Below are 12,489 nucleotides of genomic sequence, written 5' to 3'. Positions count from 1 at the left end.
TGTTTTAATAAGGTTTGTATCACAACTAAAGTGGCTAAATAACTTCCTAAATTTAAGCACATGAATCCGCTTTACAAGGGTTGTGGAGCCTAACTGGCATATAAAAGCAGCTTTTGAGTTTCAAGTTTGGGGAAGATCATTTTTACCATAACAATGCACCTTTATAATAAAAATATTACATGCATAATTGCATTTGCGGTCACTTTTGATAATGGTGTTTTCCGCTGATAGAAAATTTGCGCTTAAAGCCTACTGTCGTGTGTACATCGCTGTGCTTATAATGTGAAGAAATAGCCTAATAGTTTATCAACATTTTAAGCTAAACGTTCTGATCTGTTGCGTCAGGCTCATTGCGCAAAAAAGTTGTTGTTGATGCTAGTGGTTGTATTCATTTGGGATCTCTCTCATCCCACAACTGTCCCAGACTATGTTTGGAATATTTATTTATCGCACAGAATAGAATAGGTTGACCTTTGTACTATGGGGGATAGTAGATTGACATAGGCTAGTGCTTTTGCTGTTCGTTAAGCCTACTCATCTTGTTGGCTGACGAAAAGGACTTCCAATATCTTCAATATGCACCTTGGAATTGGATAAGGACGCGCGCCGCTGCGTACCAGATCTGTCTGTCTTTACTTGGATCCTGTGCGAAAGACCCGATCACGTGATGGAGCACGCAGCACAAAGGGAGAAGCGCTCAACGGCCACTGGCCGCAAAAGGCATGGATTTTTTTAGGGTGCATTACGGCCACACAAAGGGAATGCTGCCGTGAAATGATCAAGTGCTTGTCAAATTGTGAATGAGTGACTGATGTAGTGTGTACAGCCTGTGAAAAAAACTAAGCGGAGCTCGTGCCTTTCAAATAATCATTAGAGTCACATCATGCAGCCTTACAATGTATTAAACATCAAAACATATAACCCAATGTTTGTAGAATAACTAAAGTTACATTAATAACTCTAAATTAAGCATATAGGAATACCTATTTCTTGGTTAACTGCTCAACATAGAATAACCGCATGTGCACACTCCCTCAAATCCTTTTGGAGAAAATATCCTTTCTACTTTATTCAGCTTACATGCTGACTATACCGCTCGGGTCGCGTGTGCGAGCGTTGCAAAATCGCGCACATCAACGAGCATCTGCGTAGTCAGGCACTAAAATATAACTTGGTTCATCTCCTCATTGGTTTTTAGGAGCATATACCCACGTGGGTGATTGAAAGACGAACTGAGGTCCACACTCCAGTCTAGTTGGTGGTGGTAATGCACCTTAAAGTTGGTTGCCAACCGCCATACAAAGTCCAAAGAAGAAGAAGCCTGAAGGAGGAGAGATTACTAGAAAACAAACTTTTACCCTTTTATCTGTGGATTAATTGTCAGAGTAGAAGACCTTGTGTATTTCAGGTAAAATAACAACCCAATGTTTATATCCCAGGACAAATTAGCTAGCAACAGCAAGCTAGCTAGCTAAATAGCCATAAATGTTTAATGATTTTCAACCTGTCCCAAATTAATATAGTTGATTAAGAGTTTGTTTTGATATTTCAACCTGTGTGTCCTGATCGTGTCTGGTGTGTGGGGACAAAATCAACATGTGCACGATGGTGCACACGGACGCATGCGGTCTGGTCAGCAAGTTAGTTCAATTGTATTCTTCATACTATAAAATAATATAAAATAATACCACGGAAATCTAAGCAATCTTGTCTGCTAACTGAACTATTGTAGCCCACAGCCATTTGGCATAGCCAGATTAGGACCTAACATAAGGACAACTCAGAGTATGCTATTCTGTTCTTCTGAAATGAACTACATTTTCTTTATATCATGTTTCTTTAGACCTGTCTAAAATAAGTAATGGATTTATTGTGAAGGTGTAGGCTATATTACATGGATTTATTAGACTTTTAAAATGTAGATGTTCCAAAGGTCTGCATGTGTGGAAGCAAGGAGATGCTAAATGTGTTTATGTTAATTAACGGTGAATTACAGTGAGACTGACAGTTATTTGCTTGACAATCACCAGCTGACGATATTTCGTGACCGCCACAGCCCTAGTTGCGGATGATCATTAGTAACAGTTGATAATATAAAAAAAGACATGTAGGCTAACTCAATCGTTATGGAGCAGAGCGCAGACCAAGCCATAACAGTTTGAACCCGACGCATGGCGCAATACTTGGCTGTGTCACACAGTTCAATTGTTAGTGCAGGCAATATATTATGGTATAGCCTACTATTGTACACTACTCTCCCTATTATAATTCTATATACACTAATCTTCCAACATTACCATGGGTTAAAGAACTGAATGTGGTAATTTTCAGAATGATTCAAACCCCTTTTCTTTCGTGCGTAATGGCTGTCCAACTGTTTTTTCATGATTCATAAATACTTTCCTAACCCTACATGATCTACCAAAGGGAGCTGAAACGGAGTCGAATATGCATATATTTACATGGCTTTCTTTCATTAATACCTAATATTCTGAACCTTTTCTCTTGATATATTCTATAGTCTGTCGAAAAATTCTAACTAAAAGGTACACCGTATTTAAAGGGATGGCTTAAGATAAATGTACTGAAAACCCTATTGAATGAAAACCTCACAAGAAAGTTTGTTGGCCAGCAAGCGGGAGGGTTTTCAGCAGTTGAATTACATTTATTCCGCGTGCAAGGAACCACGCCTGCAAAGCCCGTCACGCACCTTCATAAGGTAAGTCTGAATTCCAACTACTGAGAAGTGCATAGGAAAGGCGTGAGTAAAAAAAAGCGTAATTTCCTAAATGGGAATAGGGCCAGTAGTGTGTAGCATGCTATTGCTATAAAGTACCTGGCGAAACCCACGCCGCGGCTGGTCCCGATGGCGTCGCGGAGGATGCGTGTGGAGATGACTTGGCCGAAGGACTTGAGCATGCTCTCCAGTTCCTGCTCATCCATGGACACAGGCAGGTTGGAGATGTACAGGTTGGTGGGGTCCTGCTCCTGTTGCTGCATAAGAGAAACACACATAAATCAGTGTAATCACAAACAAAGAGGGTTTACATTCACTGTTTAAAATCTAGTTGACATTTTTGTGATATAATGGGTATGAAAGATATAAGATATAACAAGTTCATACAGTATGCATTGCCAATGGTTTTTGGACTGAATGTGGGTTGTATGTGAGTGCTTTTCACCTCTTAAAAACACATAGAACTGCTGGAAAATGTAAGCATTATAACAGAGAAAAAGTATGTGGAAATGTGGAATGACTGAGAAACAGCCCAAAACAGAAGAATGAATAAAAGGAAGAGGAATGCGAGACGATTCTGATTCCAGGGCTCAAAAGTGAAACCTTGTGTGACTGTAGAAACAGGCAGGAAACCAGGCGTGAAGTTAAGATTCGCACAGCAACAGGAGCTTGGCAACCAGGCAAGTAGGGGCTGGGCCAAACAGAGGGAGGAGGGGGGCGGAAGAGGGAGCTTCAACAAACATAGGGGAGAGGAGAAAGGGAAGGAGCACTCAGGAGGAAGGAAAGACGAAGGGGGAGGAGTGGATGATGGGGAAGAGAAGTGTGTTTGTTCATAGGAGTTGTGCTTCCATCACGGGTTGAACTCTCTCCCATGGGAGTCCTCCCTTTTTTCTCCATCTCATTCACTAGTCTCTCTCTCTCTCTCCTGATACAGTCTATCCCACAGTCTCTTCTCTATCACAAATCGCTTTTATGCAACGTTTGAGAGACCACAAGGGAAGAACAACTTGTTATGAAATGTGATAGTGAATACCAGGTTACCAGGTCCATGCCCCAGGCAGGGAGTAATAGAGAGGATATGGGCTTATTTTTAGAGTGTTTAAAGCTAGCGTTTCAGTCTAGTCAAGTCTAAATTCCAGTTTCACGCACACATCGTCATCACCAGTCAAAAACACCACCCACACCAGTGACACCAAACTGAATGACTACACTACATCCCACTGTTTACTCCATCTCCCTCCAAATATACAGGTTCAAGCAACAGACCTGTAATTCCACACGTATCTCTGTTGAACCATAAGCAAAGAGTCAGCTTGATACCATGTCAGACAGGAGAGTGGTAGGACACAGGTAGCTGCCTACTGGAGCTTCAATTTTCATCCCAAATGGCACCCTATTCCCTATGTAGTGCACTACTTTTGACCAGGGCCCTGGCACTATATAGGGAATAGAGTGCTATTTGGGATGAACACTCAGTTTCACAGGGGGTTGAGCAGGAGTTGAGCTAGGTGACCATGTCACTCTGTTGATCTGACAATAAGGAATTCCTGGGTGGATTCATGGCACTGAAGCATGTCAAGCCATACGGTGAAAAAATAAATTTTAAATACAGTACCAGTCAAAAGTTTGGACATACCTACTCATTCAAGGGATTTTCCTTATTTTTACATTGTAGAATAATAGTGAAGACATCAAAACTATGAAATAACACATATTGAATCATGTAGTAGCCAAAAGTGTTAAACAAATCAAAATATTTTTAATTTATTTTTTATTTATTTTTTATTTCACCTTTATTTAACCAGGCAAGCTAGTTGAAAACAAGTTCTCATTTACAACTGCGACCTGGCCAAGATAAAGCAAAGCAGTGCGACACAAACAACAACACAGAGTTACACATGGAATAAACAAGCGTACAGTCAATAACACAATAGAAAAAAAGAAAGTCTATATACAGTGTGTGCAAATGGCGTGAGGAGGTAGGCAATAAATAGGCCATAGTAGCAAAGTAATTACAATTTAGCAGATTAACACTGGAGTGATAAACGAGCAGATGATGATGTGCAAGTAGAGATACTGGTGTGCAAAAGAACAGAAAAGTAAATAAAAACAATATGGGGATGAGGTAGGTAGATTGGGTGGGCTATTTACAGATGGACTATGTACAGCTGCAGCGATCGGTTAGCTGCTCTTGAGTTTCTTCAAAGTAGCCAACCTTTGCCTTGATGACAGCTTTGCACTCGCTTGGCATTCTCTCAACCAGCTTCATGAGGTAGTCACCTGGAATCCATTTCAATTAACAGGTGTTCCTTGTTTTCTTTCCTTAATGCGTCTGAGCCAATCAGTTGTGTTGTGACAAGGTAGAGGTGGTATACAGAAGATAGCCCTATTTGGTAAAAGACCAATTCCATATTATGGCAAGAACAGCTCAAATAAGCAAAGAGAAACGACAGTCCATCATTACTTTAAGACATGAAAGCCAGTCAATATTGAACATTTCAAGAACTTTGAAAGTTTCTTCAAGTGCAGTCGCAAAAACCATCAAGCGCTATGATGAAACTGGCTCTCATGATGACCGCCACAGGAATGGAAGACCCAGAGTTACCTCTGCTGCAGAGGATAAGGTCATTAGAGTTACCAGCCTCAGAAATTGCAGCCCAAATAAATGCTTCACAGAGTTCAAGTAACAGACACATCTCAACATCATCTGTTCAGGGGAGACTGCATAAATCAAGCTTTCATGGTCGAATTGTTGCAACAAAAAAACACTCTTGCTTGGGCAAGAAACACAAGCAATGGACATTAGACCGGTCGAAATCTGTCCTTTGGTCTGGATTTCTTTTGCCTTTTTCCTTTTGGTAGGCCGTCATTGTAAATACGAATTTGTTCTTAACTGACTTGCCTAGTTAAATAAAGGTTAAATAATAAATAAATAAAATACGTATCCTTTAATTAATATAGAACACATGGATAATTCAATAAATCAAATTTTCAATAAATCTGTTTTTACACAGAGGCTTGCTAAAGTGCCAAAATTCAGCATTTTGACAGTTCGTACACATTTAAAGGCATTACATGCTTTTGAGGAAAGATGTAAATGTATCTACATGTATTTTAAAAACTTTTTACGTGACGTTAAACATATTGGAATGTAGTTTTTTTCCCTTCGCCTGGGAACACACAGCAGCCTGAAACATGTCTCATTGCCACTCTGATTAGCCTGGCCTCCCACATGATTTAGCTCCTTAACCAGGATTCAACGTGTCAAGAGGGAAAGGCCAATTTCTGGGATTTAAACCACATGGGTGGTTAAGGAGACACTTCCTTGTTATGCAACTTACTGGCACTGTGAGCAGTCGTATAGATATGACTGACTGAGGCAACCTTCTGTGATAAAGGGTCAGAACAGAACAAGGCTTTGTTTGACCCTTTGTTTATAACTCAATTTGTCCATCTAATCCTGTTCTGCATGCGGGGCCAACATTTCTTAAAAGGCTCCTCTGACGCAGATGCTCAAATGATGTTGGGACCACACCCAACCACAAGTTAAATTGAATCTCTTCATTGCTCTCTCTTTCTCTCTCTCCCCTGGTAACACACAACCCTTGAATATCTCAGTAGTCTATTGGCACTACCCAGAGATAGTCAGAGATATATCATAATATATTTTGTTCTAATTTAAAAAATAAAATAAAAATAAATAAAAAGTTTGACCATAACTACAACATTTTCAGCAACGGTTACAGAAGCTTTTTACCTGCTATGACTGTGATGTGTTTTCTTTTATCAACCTTGGTTGAATGCACTGACTGTAAGTTGCTAAGGACAAGAGTGCCAGCTAAATGACCAAAATGTAAAATGTAAAAATAAAAACTTGCAAAGAACACTGGGAAATATGTCACTGGGTAATTACAGTAATATGCTGTAATTGTAACTGGTACTGTAAATTAGATTACAGTAACTGACTTGATACTGGAAATTAGATTACGGTAACATTTTTGGAACTGTAAAAAGGATTAGAGTATCTGTACTGTAAAATTAATTACAGTAACTTACTGGCAAATTACTACCAGTAAGTTACTGTACATTTTACAATAAATGTTTTACAGTGCAGGTCCTGGTCAAGCCAGTCTGTTGAGGTGTTGTTCTTGTGTGTGCGTGTGTGTGCGCGCGTGTGTCTATGTACCAGGCAGGTGGTGCGTGAGGCTCTCAGAAGTAAAAAGCAGTCTATTTCTATCCCTTTCCATTGTTTCCCTGTCCGTAGCCAGCCAGCCCATAGCCAAAGACACTCCTCTGTAGAGACGACTGACTGGCTGGGAGTTATGATAACACTCAGCATGGCCCACACTTTTAAAGAACCAACGCAATGGAAACATGACAACAACATGACCAACATTCAGTGGAAGTACAAGGAAAGAACCTAACCTAATGCCATAGTATTTGATTTCAGTTTCTGATTTTAAAAAACACAGTTTTAAATCAGGAATGCACAAATCCTGTTGTCGCCGGTGCCAGAGAGTTATACCTGGATAACCTGATGACCTAAGCCAAGTCAGAAGGCCAGGCCATGATGCAGAAAAGCTCACCATAGCTCACAGGTCCAAATGGTATTTTAACAGGGCACTCTCCTCTGTTTTGTCCACTACCAACTCCTCAGTTATACTGTTTGGGTAAGTTAGGCCCTTGTGTTCTAATACAGTGAGTATTTGGATACAATATCTGGGTAGCAGGAGTGATTTGGTGGACCCTGATGTTCAGTTGCAATGGCTCGTCTGTCTTAATTCTGAAGTGAGTGAATTCATTCCATCTGTAGTAGTGAAGTGACTTGGGCCCCGTTGTTTGGGTGTGGACTGAGAGCATGGCTGGAGCGGAGTGAATGAAGCCATATAGCGAATGCCCCGTGCCCAGACACTAACCCATGCAGGCACAGGGCAGCTCATTGTCCCCGGCCCATTGACGGCGGGTGCGGTGGCACACTCCCCAGGGCCCTCTCAATGGGGAGCCTGAGAGGCACAGAGGGATCAGCTTAATGGGCCCACAACAGCCCCTTTGACTGCAGACACCCACACAAAGAGCTCATAACAAGGCCCACAGCAGGGGCCGCTTAGCAGGACACACATACAGCCAGCCAGACAGAGGAGGAGGGAGAGAAAGGGATAGGTGGGTGGGGCAGGTAAAGGAAGAAGAGAGAGGAGTAGGGAGAGAGGGATAGATGGGCGGGGTAGTGAAGAGGATGAGGGAAAGGAGGTTGAGATACTAAAAGAAGGAAGGGGAGAGAGAAGGAGGGAGAAGGATATGTGAGAGAGAGGAAGGGTATGGGAGATGAAAAGGGGCAGAGGGAGATGGGAGAAAAGAGGTGAAGCGGAGAGAAGAGGAAGAGAGAGAAGAGGAGGAGAAACGACCAGTTCCATGTCATCTGACAGACTGCCTGTCTAATCCTGTGACCTCTTCAACCTCCCTCTCTGCCTGCCAGTCAACTGCCAGCTAATGAAGGTAAACACACCTCTCCATAACCTATGGCAGTTTGTCTTGAGACAGTGCCAAGAGGGCACTTACTGCCAATCAAGCCATAACAACATACAGTAAAAGAGCTCACATTTGATACCACTGAGAATGTGGGAGGGAGTGTGTTTGCATGTACACTGCATTATAGGAATGTCTATGCTTTTTGTGGTTCAATATAGACACCAACTTGGCTGGACTAGCTGTCAATTCATCATCAAATCAAAGGAAATCCATCATCCAATCTGAGAGAAATTCTTTGAAAGTTGAGTTTCTTGGAACATTTGGCAATAAAATAAAGAAAGTGAGGCAGGAAGGAGTCTAGCAGAATTGTAAAGAGACACATTGAAGTAGATGTGATTGATCTCATAATACAAAATAATATAATAATAGATCATGTGTATCTGTGAATATGAAGAGTGTGTGGAGTTGATTTAAATGAGTGTCTTACTTTGGCCATCTGAGCCTGGACTCCACTGGACTTCAGGGCGCTCACCGCTTTCTGGGCCGCTGCCGGACTGTCGAAGTCCACGAAGCCATAGCCTACACAACACATATACACACACATTTCCTTACAGTCATGAATGTGTACATCGTTTTCATGATTGATGAGTGAATTTGGTATTCAAAATGGTTGTTAGATAAACTACAGGTTCTTGAGGTCTAAAGACATTCCGTGAAATTACAAGAGCTTAGTGCATGCCACACACAATAGACCTGTAACCAGACTAATAAAAAATAAAAAATTAATATAGCCTAATACAGTCTAATATTGTACAATACAGCTGTGATCAAGTTTTGAAGTCCATAAGTCCATGATATTGTTTAAGGAGACAACACAACACTACGATCTCTCCAGGTTAAATGTCAGTGGCATCTGTGTCATGAACCAAACATCCTGTTGAACTCTGAACTCTCACCTTTGCACTTGTTGGTGGTTTTGTCCAGGATTGCCTTCGTGGACACAATCTTCCCATATCTTCAAAACCAAAACACAAAAACATGACATCAGACCATGTGCAGAGAAGGTGACTATCGGATATTTCGTGGAAGCTCTCTACACTTCCTTCGGCTGAGTAATTACGCACACACACATGCACGCACACACCCATTCCCAAGGCTGTGGTTAAGGTGTAAACCTGAACCATACACGCTCTTCGACTCAATTGTGCTTATTTAGTGTGATCTCTACTGGTGCAGAAACACACCCGTCTGTTCTCTCACCCCTCCTCCTCTTTGTCTGTGGGGTTGAGAGGTGGAGGGGTGATGGAGGGGGTGTACAGTAACCGTGTTCCCTGGTGTTGTTTTCAGCTGGCAGGAGAAAGAGCCCCAGGGCCAAAAACAATTTGTTCTGGGCTTGTCTTTATCCCTGCCTGTTCGCTCTGATTCCTCAAAATACACACACACAGGTGCTTTTAGCAATGCAGTTGCTTTCAAGTGTATTGGGTTGCACAAAAACAGTCAGTGGGAAGCCAGAAGTTAAGTACAATTCCATTTCAACTTACTGTGGAGCTGGGCAGGACGGTTGGTCCTTATATATATATATATATTAACCTTTATTGCCTAACAAGCAAAGTATGACATGTGTTCTACCCTCTTCTGTCTTTGAGTCTCTAGTGACTCTTGTCAAGGAGTGACAGGGGGAATTCGAGACAGAATATCTAAAGTATCGTATTATTAATTAAACAGACCCACTTCCTTTCTGCTTACCTCATGTCAAAATAAATGACCCCCACAAGTTCTACATTTTTTGTTCACATATGGAGCATGTGCAGGACTTTTATTTTGAGTAGTTAACCAGCCTTATCAGACTTGCCCGGTGTGTTCATGTTCGCACATGTGAGGTGCAAAGGGCAGTGGACACTGGCGCTACCTCGCTCTACTATGAGCAATAAGGTTCATGAATTGAGGAGCAAACTGAAGTGAAGAGGAAATTCAGAAACTCTTGGAGGGCAGTGGAAGCTGATAAATGGGGTTCTTTAGGCTATTGTTAAAAATATAAACTAGCCCATGCTTCATCAGGTTTTAATATTGCAGGCGGCAAAATGAAAAAGGCTTTTATATATTTCAAAATGCCCCCATCCTTAATTGCTATCAAATGGCCACCCGGACTATTTGCATTGACCCCCCCCTCTTTGTTTTTACATTGCTACTACTCGCTGTTTATTATCTATGCATAGTCACTTTACCCCTACCTACATGTACAAATTACCTCAACTAACCTGTACCCCTGCACATTGACTCAGTACTGGTACTCCTTATAGTCTCATTATTACCTCAACTAACCTGTTCCCGTGCACATTGACTCAGTACTGGTACTCCTTATAGTCTCATTATTACCTCAACTAACCTGTACCCCTGCACATTGACTCAGTACTGGTACTCCTTATAGTCTCATTATTACCTCAACTAACCTGTACCCCTGCACATTGACTCAGTACTGGTACTCCTTATAGTCTCATTATTACCTCAACTAACCTGTACCCCTGCACATTGACTCAGTACTGGTACTCCTTATAGTCTCATTATTACCTCAACTAACCTGTACCCCTGCACATTGACTTGGTACTGGTACTCCTTATAGTCTCATTATTACCTCAACTAACCTGTACCCCTGCACATTGACTTGGTACTGGTACTCCTTATAGTCTCATTATTACCTCAACTAACCTGTACCCCTGCACATTGACTCAGTACTGGTACTCCTTATAGTCTCATTATTACCTCAACTAACCTGTACCCCTGCACATTGACTCAGTACTGGTACTCCTTATAGTCTCATTATTACCTCAACTAACCTGTACCCCTGCACATTGACTCAGTACTGGTACTCCTTATAGTCTCATTATTACCTCAACTAACCTGTACCCCTGCACATTGACTCAGTACTGGTACTCCTTATAGTCTCATTATTACCTCAACTAACCTGTACCCCTGCACATTGACTCAGTACTGGTACTCCTTATAGTCTCATTATTACCTCAACTAACCTGTACCCCTGCACATTGACTCAGTACTGGTACTCCTTATAGTCTCATTATTACCTCAACTAACCTGTACCCCTGCACATTGACTCAGTACTGGTACTCCTTATAGTCTCATTATTACCTCAACTAACCTGTACCCCTGCACATTGACTCAGTACTGGTACTCCTTATAGTCTCATTATTACCTCAACTAACCTGTACCCCTGCACATTGACTTGGTACTGGTACTCCTTATAGTCTCATTATTACCTCAACTAACCTGTACCCCTGCACATTGACTCAGTACTGGTACTCCTTATAGTCTCATTATTACCTCAACTAACCTGTACCCCTGCACATTGACTCAGTACTGGTACTCCTTATAGTCTCATTATTACCTCAACTAACCTGTACCCCTGCACATTGACTTGGTACTGGTACTCCTTATAGTCTCATTATTACCTCAACTAACCTGTACCCCTGCACATTGACTCAGTACTGGTACTCCTTATAGTCTCATTATTACCTCAACTAACCTGTACCCGTGCACATTGACTCAGTACTGGTACTCCTTATAGTCTCATTATTACCTCAACTAACCTGTACCCGTGCACATTGACTCAGTACTGGTACTCCTTATAGTCTCATTATTACCTCAACTAACCTGTACCCGTGCACATTGACTCAGTACTGGTACTCCTTATAGTCTCATTATTACCTCAACTAACCTGTACCCCTGCACATTGACTTGGTACCGGTAGCCTCATTATTGTTATTTTAGGATGTAACTTTTTGTTATTTTTTTTTACCTTAGTTTATTTAGTAAATATAACACTATTTTCTTAAAACTGCATTGTTGGTTAAGGGTTTGTAAGTAAGCATTTCACAGTAAGGTCTACACCTCGTGTTCGGAGAATGTGACAAATACAATTTGATTTGATGTGTTCAGGATCCAATCAGAATGGAAATACAAGTCAAAACATGATTTAATTGGTAAATAACTTGCAAAAAATCAGACCAATAGCCAAGCTGTATGTCATTTTAAAATGTATAAAAGCTTCGGTAATTTTTCATTTGTAAAATCCAGAAGAAGGCTAATGAGTTGGTTTTACCTTTAACAACATAGAAAAATATTTATCAACTTCCAATGTTCTCCAAGAGTTGCTGAATTTCCTCTTCAATTTCACACGTGAGGTGAAATGTCACAAAGACTTTGCCACGATGCATGCCACTCCGATAATGATACAAATGTAACAACAGCCAGGTCCCACCAGACACAAAACA

General features: G+C 41.2%; 1 protein-coding gene across 4 annotated transcripts in view; it reads right to left on the bottom strand.

Moving 5' to 3' along the window:
- The window catches only part of LOC120061773 (RNA-binding motif, single-stranded-interacting protein 2-like), a 78,236-nt gene that overhangs the window by 26,455 nt on the left and 39,292 nt on the right, over positions 1-12,489 (bottom strand). For all 4 annotated transcript variants that reach the window (XM_039011628.1, XM_039011627.1, XM_039011626.1 and 1 more), the window contains exons 3-5: positions 9,160-9,218; positions 8,691-8,782; positions 2,837-2,994 (exon numbers count right to left, since the gene is read on the bottom strand). In XM_039011628.1, the coding sequence (XP_038867556.1) occupies positions 2,837-2,994; positions 8,691-8,782; positions 9,160-9,218 (309 nt within the window). The remainder of the gene's footprint in view (positions 1-2,836; positions 2,995-8,690; positions 8,783-9,159; positions 9,219-12,489) is intronic.

Source organism: Salvelinus namaycush, chromosome 2, assembly GCF_016432855.1.
Source record: "Salvelinus namaycush isolate Seneca chromosome 2, SaNama_1.0, whole genome shotgun sequence".
NCBI lineage: Eukaryota > Metazoa > Chordata > Actinopteri > Salmoniformes > Salmonidae > Salvelinus > Salvelinus namaycush.
Note: the sequence above shows the minus strand (reverse complement) of the source record. Positions and strands in the feature narration are given on the sequence as shown.